We start from the raw sequence: 27,312 nt of genomic DNA on the forward strand, positions 1-27,312 counted from the left end.
GGATTGTAATTTTTTTTTCTTATTCATATTTTGCATAAATTCTAGAATTTTATTTGTCTTAATAATTTTTATGGAGTTCAATTGCATGTATTCAAAAAAGTTTATTATAATCATGTGCTAATATTTATAGTTATTTTTCATTTATGAAATTAATTAGGCCTCAAAGAATAAATTACATTTAAACTCTTAATCTAAATTTGTAAAATAAAAAAAATTAACAAATTAAAAGAAAATAATTATTAAATTAAAAATGGCAACATTTCACTAGTAACACTTTTGAAATGTCACTAAAAATATTTATTAAAGTAACATTTTAAAATGTCACTAAATCTAATATTTTGTGACATTTTTGCAATATCTCTATTAATATATTCTAGTGACATTTTTTGAATGCTACTAAAACTATATATTCACAAATTAGTAACATTTTTGATCAAATGTCACTAAATCATATAAATAGTGCCACTAATTAAAATGTCATGTATTCTTAATAAAGTAACATTTTTGCCAAATGTCACTAAAATATTATTATTGTGACATTTTTTTACAAATGTCACTAATTAAAATGTTACTAATTGCAATTATAAAATATAATTATTTTATAATAATTATATCTAAAATAAAATATTTTAATATATGTCCAAGGGAAGGGAGGTCTGATCTCAAGCAAAACCAAACCAAGAAACAAAAGCCCCTAATATATGGGTACTTTTCTTTATTAAAACAAACCACACATACACGTACATAGGTCGAGCCACAAACAGTTTTAAGAAGCATAGAAAATAAGAAACAAACAGGGACTATTATTTATAGATAATGCATATCTATGCCCCTGCTAATTAAATAGTTTCTCATGTTGCACAGTAGGTACAATAAGAAATAAGAGTATTTGTGATTAATATGTTGATGAAGTTGAGACCATTTCTGCAGCTTCTAACGCCATTCCACTATTGGCGACACAATATCCGACCAATTGATCGCAATGCAGCCCATAGCAACATTCAAGTTCCGGGATGATCTCTACGATAGAACACGTTTGACCAGCTTTGGCACACTGTAGATTTCGGACACATTTTTTACTCTCACCTATAACAGGACCTTCACAATACAGTCCGGAACAGCAAATCTTGAATTCGAAAGCACTACAGTATTCACCAGGCACCATACACCGATTTTCAGCATCATTCAGATTCATTTCAGTTTCATCGGGGTTTACTCGACCAAAGCACCCCACAACCATCGCCATTTCTACTACCAACACTATTGCAGTTATAAACTTCTTCATTCTGTCCTTCCTTTTTAGAAACAAAAATCTCATATATTTGTTCTATGTTCTTATAATTTTCTCTTCATGGGCACTGCTATTTATAGCCATTAGAAGAAAAGCATTTATTCGTGTCATTAATTGCATACTTTGGCGTACGTGTGAACTATACCACCAACCACCATTGCCTAGCCGCATCCACTAATATTAATTGTAACAATCTTCTGGCTCCACATAAAGGGTCCAATTCAATGTGTGTTTATGTTATGTTATTTTATAAATAATACAATTTTTTTTAAAAGGAAGATAATAATACAGTTGTTTGATTAAATAAATAATACAATTTTTTTAAAAAGGGAAATAATAATAGAGTAGTTTGATTAAATAAGTGTTAAAAATTATTTTTTTCAATATGTGACTGTTAGGTAGATTTTACGTAGTAATCTAAGGTGTTATTTGAATGTTTTCACTTTAGTTTGTACATGAAAAGAATTACGGAGCTTCATCTAAAAACCAATTGGTGATTAGTCGAGTTTTTCATGCTCTTATTAATGACTCAATATTTTTATACTTATTCTATATGGGACATCATACTCTAATATTCCCTCTCATGATGGTGGCGATTTTACTCTCACAAATCTTTAATCACATGATCACAAGTGGTCATTTTTCGAGCGGCTTAGCTCATTATTTGGTTCTCATGTGTACAGGAATGTGATGAAAACGAAAAACAGAGGAAATGAACAGAGAAGCTCAGAACTCAAGAATGAGTCTGGCCTTAGCTTTATATTAACTGAATCAAGATACAATACAATGGCTGTTATAAAACACAGCTCAGTAGGCAAAACAGAATCTGTTACAATATGGTTAAGCTGTTACAAAACGATCTTCACGTGACATCTGGTGTAGCATCAGTAGGCTCACTGAACTCATGCTCAGTATGCTGAGTATGGCTGAGCTGAGTCATCCTAATATCCCCCCTCAATTGACATGGTGGTATACACAATGTTAACTTGTTTCTAAAGTAAGAAAACTGAGGTAGAGCCAATGGTTTAGTAAGAACATCAGCAATCTGGTGAGCTGAATCCACATATCGTATATCAAGTTGGTTGGCAAGAACACGGTCCCGAACAAAGTGTAAATCAATTTCAATGTGTTTAGTACGGGCATGAAAAACAGGATTGGAGGCAAGTGAAGCAGCACCAAGATTGTCACACCAAATAATTGGACACTGAGAAAGAGATACCTGAAGCTCACTCAAATGAGATTGCAGCCAAATGACCTCAGAGGTAGCAAGAGCCAAAGACCGATACTCAGATTCTGTGCTGGATCGAGCAACAACATGTTGCTTTTTAGAGCACCAACTAACCAGATTGCCCCCAAAAAATACACAGTAACCAGATGTAGACTTGCGATCATCCAGGCAGCCGGCCCAATCGGCATCAGAAAACGCCTGAAGATCAAGAGCAGCAGCGGAAGAGAAGCAAATACCAAGATGAGGAGTGCCAGCTAAATACCGAAGAACACGCTTACAAGCAGTCCAATGATCTGTGGTGGGAGCCTTAAGAAATTGACTAAGCCGATTTACAGCAAATGCTATGTCCGGTCGAGTCATAGTGAGGTATTGAAGAGCACCAATGACACTTCTATAAGCTGTAGGATCTTTTAAGAGCATGCCCGAAGTCAGAGAGAGTTTGGTGCTTGAACACATGGGGGTAGACTGAGGTTTGGAATCACTCATATGAGTTTTGAGAAGTAAATCTCTAATATACTTGTGCTGAGTTAAGTACAGACCGGAAGAATTTCGAAAAACTTCAAACCCCAAGAAGTAATGAACTGAGCCAAGGACTTTGAGAGCAAATTGAAGATGCAAATCAGTGATGACTCTATGCACTTGAGCTGCACTTTCCCCTGTAATCAAAATATCATCTACATAGACAAGTAGAATGATGAGCTGACCATTTTTCCGAGTGAAGAAGAGGCTAGAATCAGACTTAGAATTCGTGAAACCCCACTGAATGAGAGAGTGTTTGAGTTTGTCAAACCATGCCCGAGGTGCTTGTTTCAAGCCATAGAGAGCCTTGTTTAATTTGCACACATGATTGGGAAATTGAGAGTGAACAAAACCAGAGGGCTGATGCATATACACAGTTTCTTGTAACGTACCATGAAGAAATGCATTGTTTATGTCAACTTGTTGAATGTCCCAACCAAAGCTTGCAGCTAGTGTGAAGATTACCCGAATTGTGGAAGGCTTTACCACTGGACTAAACGTCTCAAAGAAGTCCAAACCAAGAGTTTGTTGAAACCCTTTCGCCACCAAACGAGCCTTAAATCTATCAACAGTTCCATCAGCATTGTATTTTGTTCTAAAGATCCACTTGTTGCTAACAATAGTCATATATGATGTAGGAGGTACTAGAGTCCAGGTACCATTCTTTTGTAAGGCATCAAACTCATTTTGCATAGCTTGTTTCCAAGAGGGAATAGACAAAGCTTGCTTAATAGTAGTTGGTTCTAACTCAGTAGGAACAGTGACAACATAGGCTTTTGGTTTAACAATTCCAGCTTTTGAACGAGTAATCATGGGATGGGTGTTGGATGGGATAGGAGGTATAGGCAAGTCAACATGTAACTCAGAAATGGGAACAAAAGGAATGGACGCAGGGGAGGAAACAGGTGATGAAGTGGACTGAGATGGTGAGGGAGAATGGACACATACAGATTCGGGTCTAGACGAAAAAACAGGGTCAGAAGATGAGTCAAAAGGAGAAGAAGGAGAAGGAATCGAAGGTACTGAGGGAATAGAAAGTGATGCGAGATTGGGAGTGGGAACTGGAGAGAAAGATGAAGCAATGGGAATAGTTGGGAGGGAAGTTGTGGTAGAGGGTGAGACAGGAAAGAGAGTAGTATAAGAAAACTCATTTTCATTGAAAGTCACACTTCGTGCAATATAAACTCGACCACTAGGATGAAGACAACGATACCCATGATGATGAGGACTGTATCCAATAAAGATGCACTTGGAGGATCGAAAAGAGACTTTGTGAGCTTGATAAGGCCTAAGTAATGGGAAGCATGAACACCCAAAGACTTTGAGAAGATTGTAATCCGGAGGGTGATGAAACAACTTCTCAAAAGGAGAGACAAAATTGAGACTAGGAGTGGGCAATCAGTTGATTAGATAAGCAGCAGAAACAAAAGCTTCACACCAGAATTTCAGAGGCATATTGGCCTGTGCTAACAAAGTAAGACCAACATCAACAACATGTCTATGTTTTCTCTCAACACTACCCTGTTGTTGATGAGTGTGAGGGCATGAATGTCTTCTAGATATGCCTAGAGATTGAAAAAGTGTATAGAGTGGTTTATATTCACTTCCCAAATCAGTTTGAACACTTTTGATTTTAGTCTGAAAAGTTCTTTCAACATAGGCATTGAAGTTTTTAAAAATGAGTGGAACTTCAGATTTAGATTGCATAGGAAAAATCCAAGTAAATTTGGTAAAATCATCAACAAAACTAACATAATATTTGTATCCTTCTATAGAGGTATAAAATGAAGGGCCCCACACATCTGAATAGATCAATTCAAAAGCTGAATGAGAGTGATTTATTGACTTTTTAAAAGCAAATTGGTGTAGTTTGCCATATTGACAAGCATCACAAAACTCTACAGTAGCACACTTGACCGAAGGAGTAACAAGGGATAAAACTTTGGCTAAAATATGCTTGGAAGGATGGCCAAGTCTACAATGCCATATAGAGACAGTGTCAGATTTATTATACACAGGATTACTGCTAGTAGTACAATTGAAATTGGAAGGAACTGAAGACGGAAGAGAAGCAGATGGTAAGACAGGCTTGGAAGACTTGAGAGATGTTGTAGCTGGGACTATGGACCGAGAAGGAGTTGGTGTGGTGACTCGAAGTTGGTACAGACCATTACTGAGAGTGCCTCGAAGAAGGACCTGCTTCGTCCTCTTGTCCTAAATAAGACAGCAAACAGAATCAAACTCAAGGGTGACATTGTTGTCATTAGTAAACTTAGAGATACTCAACAAGTTTTTGGTAACATTAGGAACATGAAGGATATCTTTCAAGATTAAAGACTCATTAGAAAGAGGGGAAGAAACTGAGTTAGAACCAACATGTAATATAGGTAGAGAAGAGCCATTACCAACTATGACTTTTGCTTTGCCTTTGTAGTCAGATCTGTTGGAGAGGTTTTGAGAGTCATTAGTCATGTGATGTGTAGCTCCACTGTCAAGATACCAGGCTCCCAAACTCTCATCAGGCAAAGAAGATTCAGTGAGATAAGCTTGAGAGGGAACTGAAGTAGTGGAGGTGGGAGGGATTGAGGACTGAGATCCATTATATGTAATGTCAAATCTGTGAAAGCATTTGAGAACAGTGTGACCTGCTCTGCCACAGAGTTGACAGATAGGTTTGTTGCCACGACCCCCTCGCCCTGAGAAATGTCCACGACCACCGCGGAAAGAACCTCTAGAACCACGACCATAGGAACCTTGAGAACCACCACGGCCACCACGCAGAGAAAGATTAGCAAAGTTGGCTTGAATATTGTCAGCAGAGGCACTTGCAAACTGATCAATGCGCATTTCTTGACTTTGCAAAATATATTGAACCTCGGAAAGAGTAAGAGGCTCAGTACGGGAGGTGAGATTAACCACAACAGCTTCATACTCAGCACCTAATCCGCCAAGAATATATAGCACAAGATCATCATCTGAAAGAGGTCTTCCTGCAGCAGCAAGAGTATCAGCATAGTTCTTCATCTTGAGAACATATTCATCAACAGATGATGAGCCTTTCTTTGTGGATTGAAGTAGAGCTCGGATCTGGAGAAGACTAGCCTTGGACTTCGTGGCAAACAGATTTGCAAAAACAGTCCAGATCTCGGCAGAAGTGTGACAATGAATCACATATCCAAGCATCAGATCAGAAATGGAGTTCAGCATCCAGTGAACAAGAAATTGATCAAAGCGAATCCACGTAAGATACTCTGGATTAGGAACATTACCTGCAAGATTGACAGGTGGTGGAGGAATTGTTCCAAGCACATAGCCTTCAAGATTATAGGCACGAACAGCAGACAAAACTAGAGATCTCCAATAGGTGTAATTAGTCCGATCAAGACGCAGATTGAGCGGAAGGAGATTGTTGTTAGGAAGAGCAGCATGTGGGACGGCAGGAGGAGGAGCAACCGGAGCTTCGACGTGAGCGGAGGGAGATGATGCACTTCCAGAATTGGACGCCATGGCGCTGATACCATACAGGAATGTGATGAAAACGAAAAACAGAGGAAATGAACAGAGAAGCTCAGAACTCAAGAATGAGTCTGGCCTTAGCTTTATATTAACTGAATCAAGATACAATACAATGGCTGTTATAAAACACAGCTCAGTAGGCAAAACAAAATCTGTTACAATATGGTTAAGCTGTTACAAAACGATCTTCACGTGACATCTGGTGTAGCATCAGTAGGCTCACTGAACTCATGCTCAGTATGCTGAGTATGGCTGAGCTGAGTCATCCTAATAATGTGTCTTATTGCACTATGCAGATCTCAAGCATTTTTAAAGTTGGTTCACTCTTTGTGGATCGACTACCCCCTAGGAAATTAACTCATGATATTATGACAAGATTCATTGGGCTCCATCTAAAAACCAATTGGTAATTACTGGAGTTACCCATGTTCTTATTATTGACTCTATTTTAATACTTATTTCATATGAGATACCATACTCTAATTGTGTAGATTTACGTTTGTGTTCTTCTTAATTTTAGATAATATAAAATGAAATGAGAAGAAAGTTAACATATAAAAAACGATAAATATGATAGATCTAGTGTTAGAGTGTGAAGTTTCAAGATATTATTATGGGTAGGAAATACAGCATTAGCGAAAATATGCCAACAAAATACCTGATTTATACCGGCGCAATTGGTCAAACGTGCTGCGGAAGGAAACTTTTGCCGGCGCAACTCCGAAATGCTCCGGCAAAAACTTTCTTTCTTCTAGTAACACGTGTTGTTTATACTCGATAACACAAGTCATCTGAAACTTCAAATCAAATTTCAATAATGATTTCTTCGCTTTCTAAAAAAATTATTTCTTTCATAGTTAAGTAAGACTAAATGTTTCATATTGAAAACGATTATACATGTCACCCAATTTATATATTAATTGACACACACATGTGATGATGGAGAGAGGGCAATAATAAAGAAAAACAACCAATTTCTTTCAATTATATATCGAAACTGAGTATGATATTATTAAAGCAGAGGCAATGGTGTCCCTGGCAACCTCTGCGGCCCCAGAGGTTCGAGGTTGTATTTCTTTCTCAGACAACTTGTGTAGCATTGACCGATGCTTACCCAACATAATATTCTGAGTGAATCATTAATAAAATCAAAGAAAATTTTATTGAATTCTTCATGTGTGTGCTTTTTCTTGGACAAGCTTGACATCAAGAAATATGTAATTACATGCTGTATTTCATTATAAATTAATTTCTCTAGTATTTTGATCAATAGGGTAAAATCAAGGTCTATATATATGTTGCCCCTTTTTTTTACGCTTTTTCTTTTTTAATTTAATGTAACATCAGTAATTTTTTTTTATATAAAATATAGGCCTTTTTATCTCATTTTAATACTTATTTTATAATAAAATAACTAAATCCTAAGTAAAAATAAAAATGTAAAAATGATTAGTAAATTGTTATTTCGAGTCTACAAAACATTTGCAAGAAACTTTCCCTACATATATAACTAAACCTCAATTATAATTTATATAACTAATGAATTAACCAATGGCAGTAAAAATCATAAAAATTCAAATTAATGTATATTTCCAAAATTGAATAAGAAAATAAAAAATATCAGCAATTATAAAATGATTTTAAAATTAATATTTTGTGCTTCCTTTTGTTTCTGTTCTTATTATGATATCTTTACTCCAAAACTTGTATATATGACAAAGACGCAAGCATTAAAAAAAAAAAATCTGATGTGATATTAATGTGATATTCAGTCATATTCAGTCATATAATTTCTTCGACTACTTAAATAAAAGTATTGCAAGTTTAGGTCCGATGATATTTTTCTAGTTAATACATATAACAAGGTAATTTTACAAAATTTGAGGTCTTTTTTACTATTTAAAAATCGATAAATGTCTAAATTTTAAGGTCCCTTTTTTTTTGTTAGAGATCTTCATAACGTACCTAACTCGTTTATGTTTATACTCAAGTTCGGGCAATCTTAGAATCATGAAAATTTTGATGCTTTTAGAAAAATCATTTTGAGAAAGGGAAATGAACCTAAAATTTAGAACATTGGCTACTATTAAGTGTTTCTCAAAACAGTTTTTAATAGAATCATATTTTTTCTTTTTTATAACCATAGGTCATAATTATAAGAAAAAGTGAACAATATATTATAATTTTTGAGAAAAGTCATCTCCAAATGGTTTACTTGGGCCCAAATAGCTACACTTATTCAATTCTAAATTTTTCTAGTGAAAATTACATTTTATATGAATTTTTTAATAAAGTTTTCAAAAATATGATTTTTTTTAAAAGTATTATTTTATGGTTTTTTAAAACATGTATTCTTTTTTATGAGATTTTTTTTCTATATTTTTGTAAAAAAATTATTATTATGCCATACTTTTTTTTTCATAATCTAATTTTTTTAATTAAATTTGTCTATACAAACTAAAAAAAATTTAATTACCATATTTTTGCATATTAATGACTAAAAAGTCATATTTATGAAAAAATCACTATTTTCTATCTCGAAAGTGGGCTGTTTGTGTATTTTAGTGTGGTTCAGGGACAACGGTATACTTCGTGCTAAAGCATTATGTGACAAGTCAAAACTAATAATAGAAGTCAAATTTGCTATTTCACTTGAGAATAGTGCCCTGCAAGATATGACCTCTAAGGTAGAGGTGTGCCAGATTGGGAAAACTATAAATGCATTTGAGAATGACAGAATTCAAATTACTCTATAATTTCCCAATAGCCATATATTTTAAGTATTGGCATTGCTTTAATATATTTTTATAATAAATTATTTAAACATATATGTATTAATAAAAAAATCATAACTAATAAATTTATATATTAAATTTTTTATAATATTTTTTCAATTAATAAAACAACTTTTTTTAACTAATACAAATTTTATAAATGTGTTAAAGAATAATATAGTTAATTTTATAAATGTGTTAAAGAATAATATAGTTAATTTTATAAATATGTTAAAGAATATTAATTTTAAATTTTGATATAAAAATTATTATAAATACAAAAGTTAATAATATGAAAAATTTAGAAAAAAAAATATAGTTTTAAAAGTTTTTAATAAATACATAATTTTTATAAATATATATATATTTACATAATTCAATTTATTTTTAAAATTATACTATTCATTAATTATAATTTTAGATTTTTTATTTGAATTTTGACGACATTTTATGACTATCGGCATTGGACTTTTATTAAATGTCGGCGTTGGAGTCAATAGCAACAACGTTTAATTGTCGGCATTGGTCTTAAATTAACTGTCGACGTTGTGGTCAATAGAGATACCTTATAACTGTCGACATTGGTTTCGAATTAACTGTCGGCGTTGGGGTCAATAGCGACACATTTTAACCCTCGGCATTGGTCTCGAATTAATTGTCAGCGTTGGGGTCAATAGCGACAGTCAAAAGCAACGATGACTGTTTTTAACTGTCGGCATAGAGTCTCGTTAAGCAATTACAACAGTCAACTGAGTTAACTGTTGTGGTTGGATATTAGAAAAACCTAATTTTGTAGTAGTGATTTCATTGTTTGAATATTTAAATGGTCTCTATATATCTCAATTTCTTAAACTATATCCTTTTTAGCATCCCAATACTCACGCCAAACACCATTGCCATGGGAAATGAAATCAAAAGAGTTGTTATTATAATATTATGTATTTATTTACTTACATATATTAATAAGCTGAGATGATATAAATATTATTCCAATTAGATTTTAATTAAGTTTCATTCTTTCATACCTATTGTTGGCAAGATGATGCGAATAGGCACGTATATGCAAAAATATAGCGATGCAACAAAAATGTTGAAGTCCCGTCCTATATTTTGTCGCTTGCAATGGAAATTGGCATACTCTGAAATATGTCGACCAATTTCCCTTGCAAGTGACAAAATGTGGGAAATTGGCAAGCTCTCAAATATGTCCCGCATTTTGTCACTTGCAAGGGAAATTGGTCGACGAGATTAGAGGGAATCGCTCGCCAATGGGTGAAAACCAAAAGATCTTGTCGCTCAACACTGCCAACCTCGAGGGGACTTGCTTGCCAATCAGCGAGGGCCAACGTGACCATTGGCGAGCCCACTATCAGTTGGCAAACCCAACTTTGTTATTAGCGATTCCCATCAGTAAATTACACCACAACACTGTAATTTTTTTTTTAAAAAAATACATAATTTTACAAAAAATTACGAAAATACAAATAATAATAATTCTGTTATTATTTTTTATAATTTTTTATTTAGTCTGTAAATGTTGTTTACAAAATTGTATATAAACTTGTAAACTTTAGTTATAAATTTATAAATTTTAGTTACTAAAAAGCTGTATTATTACAAATTTATAAACTTTTTCTTTTTTTAAAAAAAAAAATCCATATTTATACTATATCTCTTTTTAAAATCGTAGGTATTTTTGTAAACTTTCAATTAACATTTTACCTATAACGAATAAGGCTCAATGGGGCTGGAGCCAGAGCCCAAGCCCAGCCAATTGCAGTATAATGTGAAAAAGAACAATAGAGAGCCTTTCGGAAAGTGATCCAGACTCATGGGAAGAGTGAGAAACAGTTGAAGAGCAAGAGACTCCGGTTAGCTCTCTCTCTCTCGTTACATACATCTACATAATCTCAATTCGAAAATTTTCAAGCGTCCCCATTCCTATCTTTCAAAATCTTCCTATATTGAACTGATTAAGAGGAACTGGACGAGAAGTTGGCGTTGCCTTGCGAAGAAGCTCAATAAGTCCACGCCAGAGGTTTCGAAAATCAGTTCATCAAGATATTTCCAACATGTGGGGTTTCAAGAAAGGTTTGATCCTACGAACAAATCCCTTTTCTGTATTTGGGTCAAATTCAAAACAGAGCTCTTTGATTCCATCTCGCCATTTTGGGCAGAATGCTGGAATTGGTATCCACCTAGATAGAGATTTTATTGTATAGCTCTGGTTGCAGATACGAAAATGAATAAGAATACAAGAAAGGTGGTTTATGGGCAGTGTTTGAAGATCAATTGTTGTCTTGGGAGGCACATGTTCCTGAATTTAAGCACGGCAAGAAATCTGTGTCAATGCCATTTCCTAGTCTGTCAGATATTTTAAAGCCTGAAACTCCAGAAGTGGTCAAAAGTTGTATGCTTTTATAAAAACTTTAATCTTTTGGATTGAAAATGATAGCTTTACTTATATATTGCTCTTCAACAATATCTTCCTTCAGGATTTTGTTGTCTTGTAAATTTGTATTAGTTTTGCAATGAGTACTTGTCTCAGAAGAATAACAGGTAGCTCATAATAAATGATAAGAGGCAAAAGAAGTAGGAGGCAGTTGAATTCCAGATACTGTATTAGTGAATCCACCATAGGCACAGTTTTTAGCTTGAAAAGAGTGTATAGCTATTTTTTTTCTCCAAAATATTTTTGAAGTTTCTATAACTTATGGTTGTTCTGCTGCCTATTCGTTTAATTTGTGAACAAAGTAATATATCATATGTTGTTATTTTTATTCGCACAAAGATTTTGATACTCGTTTTTGTTGATATACCATGCTTGATTTATTTTTCGTTTGTGATATTACTTCACTTTATTAACTTCTTCTTTTTTTGTTAAATTAGCTATTGTGATTTGTGTCAAGTTGCAGATTTGTTTTCTTAACTATCACGTTCTACATTCCTGTTTGCTTAAGTAAACATCCCCCCTTCTTTTCATACTTCGTGCTGACCCTGCTGCAATGGCTTCCTCAATATGTAGGAGTTAGAAAACATGATTTGATCCATGTTTTGTGTAGTCATTATTCATGGTGATGTATGATTTGATCTGTACCGAATGTGGTGTTCATTTTATCTTCATTTCTGTTTGTGTCGATGTATATATCTCTGATATGTAACTTCTAATGCATCTTTTTGATTTTGAAGTTTCTTCGCTTGAGGCACCTGTTGTTGCTCTTGTAACTGATGCAGAAGGTAATGAGCTTTTCAGGGTGAGTGTTTGGGGAAGCACTATCAAGTTTCTTGGCAATGTTTTCAATTTTTTTTTTCAATATTATATGCATATATTTGTAGATTTTTTTATTGTGTATTGGTTTATTTTGTTTACAATACATTAGGTACGCAGGCCTTTTTGGTCGATAAACAACTCAATTTATGCAGAGGTCAATGAAAGGTAAGCCTATTTGCTAGTTGTTCTTACCTATATGAGATTTCCAGTGTATTTTAATATGGTCATCGGCACCATCATCAATATGTTAATTTATAGGAAATTGGTAAGTCCCTCTTTCCTCTTAGTGCCTAACACTGCAGTTCTTACCATTTCAATAAAGTTACATGGCTATAATAAGTCGTTAATGATTGAGTTTAAGCTCTTTAATTCATTAAATATTTTGATAGACCCCAGATATAGAAAATATGGTAGAAATGGTAAACAAGTAGAATAGAACTGATATTATTGGAAATCAAAGAGAAATGCAGTGACCAGCCCCAAGGGTTCGATAGTATTGGCACTCTCCAACAGAGAAAAAGTTCCCAAAATACAATCACACAATTCATGACCCTCTAATTCTTACCTCTCCCATATATATACTACTCTATCCCAATTCATCTAATACCTCATCAGTACAATTACCAATAAACCCTCTACTACATATATTCTATCAGACTGTATCAGTTCCCTCTTTACTCCCTCCTACAAGTGTCAATCATCTTTATGCCATTTTTTAATTGAAACCTAAGCATCAATTGTTTTGGAACAAGCAGTTTGCAATGGTTGAAAATCCTAGCTTCTGGATTTGGACATTTACTTTGAAAGACATTGATGGAAATGTGCTGGCTGAGATAGATCGTGACTGGAGAGGTTTTGGCTTTCAGGTTTCTCACTTTCAATTTCATCACATGATTTTCTGTCATTGTTTTTATCTCAAGTACAAAATGAAAATGTACCAGTCTAATGTATTGTCATAACAACTTTTTACTGATGCTGGTCAGTACGTGATTCGCTTTGGAAGTACTAATCCAAGCTTAAAGGATGGAGCTGCTGAAGTTGTAGGTTGTCATACCGATGAATATTTCGTTTTCTACCAATGCCTTTGGTTGTTTTATTCAATCTTCATAATTGGTGTGCTGGCTGCAGGTTCAAGATAAACATGGCTGTAGGCTGTAGAAATGAAGCAAATAATACAAACCAACTATTTCTGTATTATCTATTAAACAAAATCAGCAAGATATCAATTTCCATCCAGACACTAAACATCTAATAAAGTGATAATTTTTAAATTTAATATACACTTTTTAAAAATGGTAAGCCTTTCTCTCTCTCTCTCATTTAATTCGAGTCGTCCCTCTGTGGTACACCTCTACTGTAAGAGCTGCCCCTTTTTGTTATATATATGCATATGTATATTTTAGCATCTCAGAAGCATTTTGACAAACATTAACGGGGCATGGGGAGACTTTTATTTAGTGTCTGGAAATTGCTATTTTGCTGATTTCGTTTCGTTTTGTTCGATTTGTAGTAGTGCTTTGTTTAGAGTTTGATCTTCTTCGACTATGTATTGTTGTTAGTAATTTCAGGTACACTTGTGCTGCTTTTACAGACACTGTACTTGTAATAGCTACTTCTTCGAGTCATTATCACAGTGTGTCATTGAAAGGAAGAAGCTTTGAAAATAATTTAAAGAGCGAGCTTCAAGCTTTGGAAGCAACAAATGTGTATGCCATTCTAGAAAGTGAACCTTTGATTGATGAGGTGATTTCTTTATTTTTATTATGCACATGCACGTGAGTTTCAGACCCTTTGAGAATTCACCTTAGAGCTTATTATTATATATATGCCAATTAATTAAGCATATGAATTTATATAGAATCATTAATATTATTATACTAGCAAGATACAGTAGGTATTTGCAATGGCAATGAATATTGTAGGAATGACTTTTCCTTTCAGAGAGTATATTAAAGGTATGCCACTCTTGATATCATTCAAACATTGTTATATTAATTATTAAGATGAATTCCTTAGACTTAGAGAAATAATTGTAAGGTACATCTTCAAGTTCTTAATGTTGCGTTTGCTATTACTAAGGATGGTTAAACAATACATTCATTTGGGGATACATTTTATTTTTTTCATCTTATTCTCATTCTCCAAGTAGTTACTCTGCCTAAAATTATTCATTGTTTTATGGTTTTGGCCATTTCTTGAAAATTTAGCCATTAGAAGTGAACAAAATGTATCACTGACAACAAGAAATAAACATGGAGATGGACAAATGTTAAACCCTAGTTCTCATAAACAAATTTAAATTATTAAAAATCCATATCTATATTTGATTGTGAAATTTCATTTTTTATAACTACCAAGTGCTTAATTAGAACAACTTAATTTATTTGCAGAATGATGATTATATTGTTTGAGTAGAAAATGACTATGTGACTAGCTACAACTCAGTAAGTTGTTAGAACAGGTTAAGGAAGCGGAAATGTAAAAAATCAACAAAGGGAATTTCTACTTGATTTAGAAACTCTTTCAGATAACATACTTCCATGAGGCCATGCCCAGAGAATAACTAATTAGTAAAGAATCAAAAATTACAAAAGTATTAAAATAAACAACATAAGACTCCCTCTTAAAATATTGCTATTATTTTATTATATACTTTTCTCTATGAATACGGTTTTGATGAAACTCGGAGTCTTTTGAAATCCCTTCAAGGATTAGTGAGTGATCTCTTTTTCCTGTGAGTCTTTTGGAACACTCCTAGAACCATATGAGAAAGAGTGAGTCTTATGAAGAAGAAGAAATGAAAATGAATAGGAAGACTAAACCATTGAGAAATATGCTTACCACAACTTATATGCTTAAGAACTTGGATTCCCTAACCAAAATAAGAATGAGGTTAGGGGACTGAGTAGAAGGCTTTGAGAAAGAAAATAACATGAAACAAATGAAATAGAGTTTCGGGTTTACCTCAAAGACTTGCAAGACCAATCTAACCACAACCGAAATACTAAAGAACATTACTTCCCAAAGTGTTTGCTAAGCTTATAGTGATCAAGCTTATAATCCCCAACCCAAGTGTTTACACTCTCACAATAACCTAGCAACTTGCAGCCTCTGAACTTAGTTTGATGAATGAATGAAAAATGCTTGGTGCTAGGTCCTATTTATAGAGTTCTAGGAATAAAAATCTTCTTTTTGGCTTTGAATAAAAATAATAAATTTAATTGAAAATATTTGAATATCCTTTAGCTAAAGGCTTAGGAATTGTTCAAATTTTTCAGAGAGATTTAAGGATTCAAAGCTTGATTTTTAAAATAATAAAAACAAATAGAATCCTAACTTCTAACTCCATAAATCTCGTAACTCTAAACTCCCCTTCAGTAAAATCAACATATCTGAAGTTTTAGAACTCCAATTTGGACTCTCTTTATACCGTTAGAAAGCTCATTAAATTATCTACAACTTTTAAGAAATACTATTTTTCGAAATTCCTAATATAACTGGGTCAAAAACATGTCGGAAGTTACAGCATCCTAAAGTTACGAAAAATCTATTTAATTATCTAAATATCAACCTAATCCACAAATAAATAAAATTGTGATAAATGTCATGCTCCTATCAGATTTTGGTGAAGACTAAGTCTTTTAATTCTCTTATTTTATCATTAAAATAATAATTTCTTAATAATCATACATATGATAAGTGTTACTATCTTATTGGATCTATCTAAACCTTGTAATATAATAAATATCACCATCAATATCAGTCATATTAATCAAACCTTAGGTTAAAATTAATATCCTTAAACTATAGGTTAAACTTAGAAAATCTACAAGTGTTACTATGAGTGTCCAATTAATTCCCGGTCTTAACCAAAAATCCACAGTTACATAGATAATACTAAACATACTATAATACTACTAAATAACTAGCTAAGTAAAGTTCTTGGACTCTACAATTCTCCCCTACTAAAAAGAATTTCGTCCTCGAAATTTACTTACCAAATAACTCCGGATACCGGCTCTGCATGTCCTCCTCCAACTCCCACGTTGCCTCGCGTTCAGAACTATTGCTCCATAGGACTTTGACTATAGGAAAGCTCTTGGACCGTAACTGCTTCATCCCTCTATCTAGGATGCTAATCGGTCGTTCCTCGTAACTCAAGTCCTTCTGGAGCGCTATCGTATCGTACTTGAGGATGTGAGATGTGTCTGACACATACTTGCGTAGCATCGAAATGTGGAAGACGTTGTGACTATCGGCTAGTGCTGGCGGTAGGGCTAGTCTATACGCAACTAATCCCACTTTGTCCAATATCTCAAAAGGACCTATGAATCGGGGACTGAGCTTGCCTTTCTTCCCGAACCGCTTGACACCCTTCATAGGAGATATCTTCAGGAAGACTTGATCTCCAACTTGGAACTCCACATCGCGTCGCTTGGTATCCGCATAGCTTTTCTGACGGCTTTGAGCAGCAAGCATACGCTGTCTAATAAGCGCTACTGCTTCTTGAGCTTGTCTAACAGCTTCGGGCCCTAGAAGCTGCCTTTCTCCTACCTCGTCCCAGTGCAACGGTAATCGGCACCTTCTTCCATATAGCAACTCATAAGGCGCCATTCCGATCGTCGACTGGTAGCTGTTGTTGTACGAGAACTCGATCAGTGGTAAGTACTTGTTCCATGATCCTCCGAAATCAAGTATACACGCTCGTAGCATATCTTCTAAGATCTGAATCATACGCTTGGACTGCCCATCTGTTTGGGGATGGAAAGCTGTACTAAGACTTAACTTAGTACCCATGGCTTGCTGTAAGCTTCTCCAAAATCTTGACGTAAACACCGATCCTCTAATGAATATTATCTCCATGGATATCTAAGCAATATCTACAACATGGTCAAAGGAAGGAAGATGTTTGGCGACATATTTCATAATGACAATGTATATTTCCTTTAGTTTTTTATAGTTTGGTTTGATCAGTCATGATTATATAAACTAAACATGGTCGCACACATGGTCCTATCAGATGATGAGTAGGCACACAATAGTAATGAAGAACACCAGTTGTTGTTCGAGGGACTCAGGGCGTGGAGTGGAGGAACACATGCAAATTGACTAGTATATCATTATTGTAAAACTTATTACAGTATAAAAATTTATTACAACACAAATTTAAAGAATATAACATGTATTATTGACTACTAAAGAATAAGATAGTATTAAAATGTATTGTGATACTTTTTCTAGTCTCGTGATATTCTATATCATCACTCTCTCACAACCTCATTCCAATATATACAAATATTTTATCCAATCAATCAATGTGGTAAGTTTCTTTAACGACAAAGGCCCTTATAACATGAAGCACCATCAAGGAAGGAAAATTGTCCTTGTATATTATTTCATCAATTTATAACGTTTCAAGTTCCACAGTGAGTACTTATGTATGAGTTTTATTACTATGAACTATCACTACAACAATTACAGGTATTTGTGGCGTTGGCATTAGCGGCGGCCTCAGTCCGCCGCTATTGGATAGACTATTAGCGGCGGACAAGGGTGTCCGCCGCTAATAATAGTTGAGTATTAAAAAAAATATATAAAATATCTATTAGCGGCGGACATACCATTATTAGCGGCGTATGGTCCGCCGCTAATAAACGTAATAAAAAAGCCCGGGAATTTTTTTAATTACTATTAGCGGCGGATAATCATCTTTATTAGAGGCGAACTACCCGCCGCTAATAATATTAGCGGCGGGTAATTACTATTATTAGCCGCGGACTACCCGCCGCTAATAATAATATTAGCCACGGGAACTAATAATAGCGGCGAGACCTGCCGCTAATTCTCTTGAGCAATTTTAAATTTCATCGCATCCCCTCTTCCTCGCCTCTCTCATTCTCTCTTCTCCGTCTGCTCTCTCTAACCAGACGAAACATCACCCACGCCGAGAAACACCGAACCAGACGAAACATCACCCACAGTCGCCGCCTTCGTAGTTTGAAGCGCCGTTTGAAGGGACTCCCGTAAGTTCCTTTCAGTTTCATTTGAAAATACCTGTTACATTTCATTTTCAATTGCTACATAGTTCCTATTTCTATAATGCCCTTGTTAAAATTAGTGTCATCTGTGCTGCAGAGAGGTTTTCTCTTGTTATTCGTTCTTTATTGACTCAAGAGGGCATCTATTTCACTTTGGAGCCAAACTTCAAATTTCTCGAGGTAGGAGGTTTCTTGACAGATTTTTCAAATACATTGACTCTAATTATAGTATTCTCTGATATAGGAGGTTTCTTGACAGATTTGTATTAATGATATATATTTTTCGCATTTGTATATGAGCTTACGGTATTCAAATGTTTAACATAAAAAATTGTAGAAATTTTGGAACTTTTAAGTTTTAAGAATTTAATTACTATAATTTAAACTTGAGGATTAAATTGTAATATTGATTTGGTTCATCTTAGTTAGGCCATTGATTTTTCAAGGTTTTGTTTTAAAACCTTTTTCATAAACTCCATTTCTGATCATCTTAACCCAGTTTTGAATTTTCATCTTTGATTGTTTTTGTTCTTCTAGGTTTAATTGTGTTTCTGAGTTTTTCATTAAAAAATATACATTTTTATTTGAAATTCAGATTCTTGAAGCAGAGACTTACTCCCAAGTTCCCGATTCAATTCTTAATTTGTTGAAAGGTAAACTACATGAAGTTTTTGTTTAATCACTATGTTTTTTTTTTGATGTGTTGTAATCTAGCTTCTTGTTATCACTTGATGGATTTTTTTTCTTTATTTTGAGTTCATATTTGCATGGTGTGGTTTTGTGAAATCTTGCACAGATGAATGATTTGATGATAAATAATTATTTTGTAAAATTATTATTATTATAATTTGTAATAGAAGAAAAAAATTAGTTAGTAGTTAATTAGAAGTTAATTTATTTTCTCCCTTTTGTGATTTGTTGACTACAACAATCAATTACATGGATATTGACACAGAAATTATAAGTTTAAAATATTAATAAAATAATGAATGAAAAAAATTAATAAAATTTATCTAATTATTTAAAAAATAAATTAATCTAAAAGTCAAATAATAATTAATTTGTAAAATTATTATTATTATTATTATTATTATTACAAATTAAAAAAATAGAGAACAACATTATCTAATATTAAGTTTATTATAAAAAATCACTGTTATTATAGAGACAGAGACCGGACAGGATCTATTATTGTTGATAATTGAAGAGACATAGACAGTACAAGAGTTTAACACATTTCCGAAAGTCATGGTTTTCACAAAATTTGGTGGTGCACCGTTGTCTTCACTGATCACCAAACGCCAGGAAGGAAAAGTCTAGTCAAGATTCTTCCTGTATGAAGGGTACAATATATATATATATATATATATATATTTATATGATGTATATACGTGAGTGGGATCTATGAGAACCTTTCAAAATCTTTACAAGATTAATAAAAGATTCAAACAATATTTCGTATTTGTATGAAGCAAGCATCAATGGGCGAGTTTCCATTTGTGTTAGTATTGCTGCTTTTCCTTTGTACGCCAATTTTTGCAGTTGATAGCTTAAGACAAGTGGAGTCTATCTCTGATGGCAGAACCTTGGTCTCCCAAGAAGGAAGGTTTGAGCTTGGTTTCTTCAGTCCAGGAAATTCCAAATATCGTTACTTGGGAATTTGGTTCAAAAACATCTCTGTTCAAACTGTTGTTTGGGTTGCCAACCGTTGCAATCCAATATACGACATGTCGGGTTCGTTGCATTTCAACAGCAGTAGCACAAATCTTGTTCTGTTCGGACAGAACAAGACAATCGTTTGGTCATCGACGACACCAACGAGTCTAGAAAAAAATCAAGGCCAAAAGCCAATTCTTATGCTTTTGGATTCTGGAAACCTGGTGATCATAGATGAGAAAAACAGAAACTCAGAAACATATTTATGGCAAAGCTTTGATTATCCTTCTGATACAATGTTACCTGGTATGAAAACAGGGTTCAACATAAGAACAGGGCACACTTGGCTTATGACAGCATGGAAGAGTGCAGATGACCCTTGTCCTATCGATTTGACTTGTGGGATGGAGCCTCATGCTTACCCTGAATTATCTATTCGAAAGGGCAAAAGGATTTACTATCGTCATGGCCCGTGGAACGGCCTTCGTTTTAGTGGCACACTTCATTTGAGGCCAAACCCGATTTGTGACTTGGAATTTGTACACGACGATAATGAAGCTTTTTTCAGGTACTTTATCAAGGTTAAATCTATCATCAGCAGAATAATCGTCAATCCTACAACCAGTGCCCGCGAGCGATATGAATGGACCGAAGCAGAGAACTCTTGGAGTCTTTACTCTTCAGCTCCCATAGACTACTGTGATAGCTATGGACTATGTGGAGTCAATGGCAAGTGTGTTGTAAGCTCTAACCCAGTCTGCCAATGTCTTAAAGGGTTTAAGCCCAAATCTCAGGTGAATTGGAATTCACTTATTTGGGCTGAAGGGTGTGAGAGGAAAACTCCATTGGTGTGTCAGAACAAAGAAAAAGATGGGTTCATTAAGTTTGCAAATTTGAAAGTGCCGGATACTACCAACACTTGGGTAAATGCAAGTATGAATCTGAAGAATTGCAGGGCCAAATGCTTGAGCAACTGTTCTTGTGTGGCTTATTCAAACACAGATATCAGAGAAGGAGGCAGTGGTTGTGTCATTTGGTTTGGTGATTTAGTTGATATCAGAGAAATTCCAGGTGGTGGGCAGGATGTCTATATTCGAATGCTGGCCTCTGAGCTTTGTAAGTTTTTTGATAACGTTTGCTCTGTTTTATAATGTTATTTCAGCTGTGTTGACCAGAGATCTGACTTAAATTTTCCTTTTTCTTTTCCATGTCAAACTAATTGCTATCAAAAGCAAGGGGTGACCATGAAGTGAAAGCACTCATCTTTGCAAGTGTTGGTGTGGCACTTTCTGGGATTCTTTTAGCTTGCTATTTTATTCGTTGGAGGCTGTGCAAAGGTAATTTTAATCTTATATATGTATCAGTGATTTAACTAGACATGTATATATATAAATACATATATAATGTGATGATATGACGTTGATCATTTTGTTAACCCTTTTAAGTCTACTACGTATAATTATCTATTTCAGAAAAACATAACAGAAAAAATCAGATGGGTGGAAGCAAAGAAGAAGAATTGGAACTCCCCATTTTCGATCTTTCCACAATATCTACGGCCACTAGTAACTTTTCAGACATCAATAAGCTTGGAGAAGGTGGCTTCGGACCTGTTTACAAAGTAAGTTTCTCAAAAGTGCTGGTTGATTGAAATATGCAAATATAGAGAGAAAAAAACATTTAAATTTATTTAATAAAGAATAAAACAAGTTTTGCAAGTTTCTTTTTTTAACTATGTTTATAGGGTAAGCTTGGAGACGGGCAAGAAATTGCTGTGAAGAGACTTTCAATGAATTCAGGACAAGGAGTCAACGAATTTAAAAATGAAGTAGTACTAATTGCAAAACTCCAACATCGAAATCTTGTGAAGCTTCTTGGTTGTTGTATTCAAGAACAAGAGAGGTTGTTACTCTACGAATACATGTCCAATAAAAGCCTTGACTTCTTCATCTTTGGTAATTAAAATCCTTTTATTCGAACAAAATATTAATTTTCATAATTTATATACAACCTAGAATAAGTTTTAGAAGTTCCAACTGCATTTTTTGGTCTAATTATGTTGATTGACTTGGTATATTTCAGATCCAAAACAAGCTAAATTATTAGAGTGGCCTAAGCGCTTTGAAATTATATGTGGTATTGCTCGGGGTCTGTTGTATCTTCATCAAGATTCTAGACTAAGAATAATTCATAGAGATCTTAAAGCTAGTAATGTTTTGCTGGATAGTGAGTTAAATCCCAAAATTTCAGATTTTGGTCTCGCTAAAATTTTTGGAGGAGATCAAATAGAAGACAAAACAAACAGAGTCGTTGGAACTTAGTGAGTATTCTTGCCATGCTTTATATATTTATGTATGCAATAGTTTTGTATATGATCAACAAGTGTCGTTATTATTTTTAATAATGTTATTATTATGAATGCAGTGGATATATGGCCCCAGAATATGTTTTCCATGGTCTGTTTTCAATCAAATCTGACATCTTCAGTTTTGGTATAATTGTGTTAGAGATTGTAAGTGGAAAGAGAAATAGAGTCTTTCACCCTGAAATCGATACCCTTGCACTCACGGGACATGTAAGTATTGAAACACTATTTATTCATAACACTATATGAAGATGTTTGATGCTTGCGTGTTCTCTGATGATGAGTGTTTGGTTTTGAATAATCTAGGCATGGAAATTGATGGAGGAAGGCAGGGCAATTGAATTGCTTGATGAGTGCTTAAGTGGTTCAAAAAATTTATGTCAAGTCTTGCGATGTATCCATGTTGGTCTCTTATGTGTGCAGCAAAATCCTATGGATAGACCAAGCATGACATCTATTGTTATGATGTTGGGCAGTGACAGTTCTATGCCTCAGCCTAAAAAACCAGGCTATTTCTTCGAGACAGAGTCACCACAAGGTGGCCATTCTCAATCATCCACAACAAACAATGCGACCATGTCAGTACTAGAGCCTCGATGATATGTAATGTAATTGCCACATGACAGCAATGGACATGTTTTTCCTGCGTGACACTGTAGTGCATCAATTTTTTTATTTTATTTTATTAACTACTTTATTTGGTAATTGTTAAGTGTTAGGAATTTTAATTTAATTATTTGAATGTTTAGAGTTAATTGTGATTGAATTTTATTTGTTTTATTTATTTGATTTATTTTGTGTTAGGAAAACTTATACATGATCTTTATTTATTTTCATGTATATCTAATATTAAACAAATTAATATGAGATAGCCTAAAACATGTTTCTAAAATTGAATTCAAAGAGAAACAAAGACAAGAATACTTACAGTATACGCAGCGAAATGAAAGAGTCATTCATTCAGTTTCTCTAACTCTTGCATCCTCTCTGTCACGGAGTATTATCAAGAAATTGAACTGATCTTCTATTTTCTTCACAATTCCAATGTATCCTTAGAATCACCTAGACTAGTGTGGGCAATTCTCAACACATGAGATACAGAGAAGAAGACAAAATAACAAAGAGGCTTAGAAAATGACTTGTGTTTAGAGAAAATCTAAAACTATGAGAAAATCTGACTTGTAACTTATCAAACGTATGTTTTGACTTCTCTCTAAGCACTCTTTTTATAGACTCAATTAGGCCATTTAATTTAATTAAAAATCAATAAAATAATAGTTATTTTAAATACCTAGGGCGAAATTATCATGGGGTTTAGGCCCGTGAAATTTCCCATTTGATTATAAGCCCATTGGACTTAAAATCAAGACATGTATTATTTTCTATTGATTTAATTAATTAAATCATTATTTAAATCCTTTATCAAATTAATTATTTATAATTTGAACCTTGATTTAAACTTATTTATTAATTTAGATACCAATTTATCTTAATTAATAAATTTATCATGATTTCTCTTTTCTTCTAAAAAATACACAACTCTGTGAAACTATCCAAAATTGACCTAGTCAACTTTGATAATTAAATCAATTAATTGAGACTATCTAGATAATTTTATCCAACGTACAATGGGGACCTTGGGCCTATGAAATCAAGCTCCAATAAGTTATCATAAATCTAACAAATTAATTTACTAACTTATTAATTCCTCGTGACTCCACTATAGACTCAGAATTGCACTCTTGAATTCATAGAACACTCTATAACAAATATAGATACGCTATTAGTTATCCATTGTTACAACCATAATTGTCACTCAATCCTCTATAGACGGTCTACAATGAGATAGGACTAAAATACCGTTTTACCCCTCATTGTATGTTATCCTTAAAACACTTAGTTCCTTGTAAATGATATTTCAGTAAACTAATTTCATTACTGAAATGAGATCTCTATCATTTAACACCTTGAACCAAACTAAAAGGAAACCATAGTTTCATTTCTTTATCAGAAGCTATAAATGTTCATATCTATGATTAACACTCCCACTCAATTATACTACCGAGTTCCCAAGATGTAAGTATGGGCTAGTTCGTAGGGTAAGCTGGTAATGAACAAGTCAAAGAACTCAAATAATACAATCAGTTAGAATACTAACCACTCAGAATTGAGATTGAATTGACCTATGGTCAACTATATGATATGACTAGAATAGATAATAACGGTATGTTTACTTATCTTATTAACTATCAATATCGGTCCAGTCCGATGTAACAAATACATCCGATCTAATCTACTTTGCTAATGTTCTGGAAAGAACATAACACTGTAATGTGTAAGTAGATCATATCGTAGATTGGCAAGTCAATGTAAATCATGTGCACTGACTAATCTTAGGACTAACTTATTTTGAACATATAATCTTATTTATATTCCACTGTGATTACGTCACTATAAATAAGATTAGCTATATGCTCGGGATTTAATAGAAGTTTATATTAAACAAATAATCATGAAAATAAAACATGTGAACAAAGTGATTGACCAAGTCAAAAAATGATTTCTATTCTTTTATTGATAATAAAATGAGATTACAAAGAATTTTGGTTTCAATTAAGGCATAAAACCCCAACAAACTCCCACTTGCACTAATTGAAACTAATGCCTTAATTCTACTAATCTCATCTCCTTGATATGCTTATCAAATGTAGCTTCTGGTAGTGTCTTTGGAAACGGATCTGCAAGATTGTCTTCAGTTGCAATCTTCATAACCTTCACATCTCCCCTGGCCACATATTCTCGAATAATGTGATACTTCATTTCTATATGCTTACTCCTCTTGTGACTTTGAGGTTCTTTCGAGTTGGCAATCGCTCCTGTATTGTCACAAAACAACACAAGCGGTTTATCCATTTCTGGAATAACACCAAGATCTGAATAGAATTTCTTTAGCCAGACTATTTCCCTAGCTGCTTCTGACGAGGCTATGTACGCAGCCTCTATGGTGGAATCTAAGATTGCAGACTGCTTTACGCTTCTCCAAATCACAGCTCCACCCCCAAGAGTAAACATCATTCTAGAAGTAGACTTCCTGTCATCGACATCAGTCTGAAAATCTGAATCGGTTTAGCCTACAGGGTTCAGAACACCACCCTTATAGACTAACATGTAATCCCTAGTCAGAAGCATCTCCTCTAAAACTACTTTGCTGCGAGGTTTAAAGTTCTGGATATAGTCATTTTCCAGAAAAGTAGCATTTGTAAAAATAAATACTTTCTTTTCTGAATGACTATAGAATAGTCCACACCGAGTACCTTTAGGATAGCCAACAAACATGCAAACTTTAATTCGTGGTTCTAGCTTTCCCTCCTTTTTCCTCAGGACGTGAGCGGGACACCCCCAGATTCTATAATGGCATAAACTAGGTTCACAACCATTCCAGCGTTCTAAAGGTGTTTTGGGGATTGAATTAGACGGCACGACATTGAGAATGTCGTTCGCGGTTTCAATTGCATGTCCCTAGAATGAAATTGGTAGAGTTTAGTAACTAAGAATGCATCTAAGCATTTCCAATAAAGTTTTGTTCCGGCGTTCCGCGACACCATTTTTTTGCGGAGTACTTGGGGCAATAAGTTGTGATAAAATCCCAAGTTTAGTTAAATGATCTTGGAACTGCATATCCAAATATTCTCCACCCCTATCAGATCGCAAGATCTTTAACATTTTACCTAATTGGTGTTGAGCCATTGCTAGGAATTTCTGAAACTTTGAAAATGTTTCTGATTTCCTATGCATTAGGTAAAGGCATGAGTATCTAGAGTAATCGTCAATGAAAGTGATGAAATACTCAAAACCACCCTTGCCTTGTACATTCAAAGGTCCACAAACATCTGAATGCACAAGACCAAGTGGTTCTTTGGCCCTATCACCCTTTGCAGAAAATGGACGCTTGGTCAATTTTCCTTCTAGACAAGATTCACAGACATGTAATTTACCTAAGGTGAGTTCCCTCAAAGGTGTAATATCCAACATTTTCATAATACATTTATTTATTATAAATCAAAGTTTTAATACATAAAATGTACAACTTTACAAATTTAAGAAATAGTAATGGAAAAATAGTGTTTAAAATATGATTTTATGTTTTTAATGAGATTAAAGAAAGAGAAACTTGAGTAGTCAAGTATTGGACCCAAATGTCAAATAATTTTAATTGGGGATTTTTATAAAATTAAGAAAGTTTGGCTAAAGGGCTTATTTGAAAAGAATTTTAGTATTTTGGGTCCAAGTGTAATTTTTAAAAATAAATAAATAAAAAAAAAATAAAATAAAATAAAAGGCTTCAGCCTTTCATTTTACCCGAGCCTCTCTCTCTCTCCTCAGAAACCCTCTCTCTCTCTCTCCTCAGAAACCCTCTCTCTCTCTCTCCTCAGAAACTCTCTCTCTCTCTCTCTCTCTCTCTCTCTCTCTCTCTCTCTCCTCTGCGTATTACTGTTGCCGACGACGCAGGAGTACTTTCCGGCCACCATTTTTAGCCACGCGCCGGACCGTTGGATTCAGAGGCCTCCGAACTATCGACCAACGCGGGAATCTAGAGCTCACTCGCCGATTAAACGCCTCAACCACTCGATTTAAGTTCGGCCACCCCGCGACT

At 34.2% G+C, this 27,312-nt stretch overlaps 1 protein-coding gene across 14 annotated transcripts; it reads left to right on the forward strand.

Annotated features, from left to right (window-relative positions):
- Nucleotides 1–11,154: 11,154 nt before the first annotated feature.
- On the forward strand, nt 11,155–23,424 carry LOC133783396 (G-type lectin S-receptor-like serine/threonine-protein kinase At4g27290). Of its 14 annotated transcripts, none has more exons than XM_062223018.1 (17): nt 11,155–11,419; nt 11,563–11,738; nt 12,518–12,582; nt 12,709–12,764; nt 13,355–13,465; nt 13,583–13,643; nt 13,728–14,342; nt 18,527–18,622; nt 18,735–18,817; nt 19,233–19,290; nt 19,803–21,409; nt 21,526–21,630; nt 21,766–21,914; nt 22,038–22,248; nt 22,376–22,613; nt 22,718–22,868; nt 22,965–23,424. In XM_062223018.1, the coding sequence occupies exons 11-17, from the start codon at nt 20,104–20,106 to the stop codon at nt 23,256–23,258; spliced, it is 2,454 nt and encodes an 817-aa protein (XP_062079002.1). In that variant the 5' UTR covers nt 11,155–11,419; nt 11,563–11,738; nt 12,518–12,582; nt 12,709–12,764; nt 13,355–13,465; nt 13,583–13,643; nt 13,728–14,342; nt 18,527–18,622; nt 18,735–18,817; nt 19,233–19,290; nt 19,803–20,103; the 3' UTR covers nt 23,259–23,424. The 14 variants fall into 14 exon arrangements, with proteins under 14 accessions (XP_062079002.1, XP_062079001.1, XP_062079004.1 ...); XM_062223017.1 differs by having other exon boundaries at nt 13,583–13,639; XM_062223020.1 differs by having other exon boundaries at nt 13,583–13,639; nt 14,159–14,342.
- The last annotated feature ends 3,888 nt before the right edge of the window (nt 23,425–27,312 follow it).

This window comes from Humulus lupulus, chromosome 6 (assembly GCF_963169125.1).
Source record: "Humulus lupulus chromosome 6, drHumLupu1.1, whole genome shotgun sequence".
Taxonomy (NCBI): domain Eukaryota; kingdom Viridiplantae; phylum Streptophyta; class Magnoliopsida; order Rosales; family Cannabaceae; genus Humulus; species Humulus lupulus.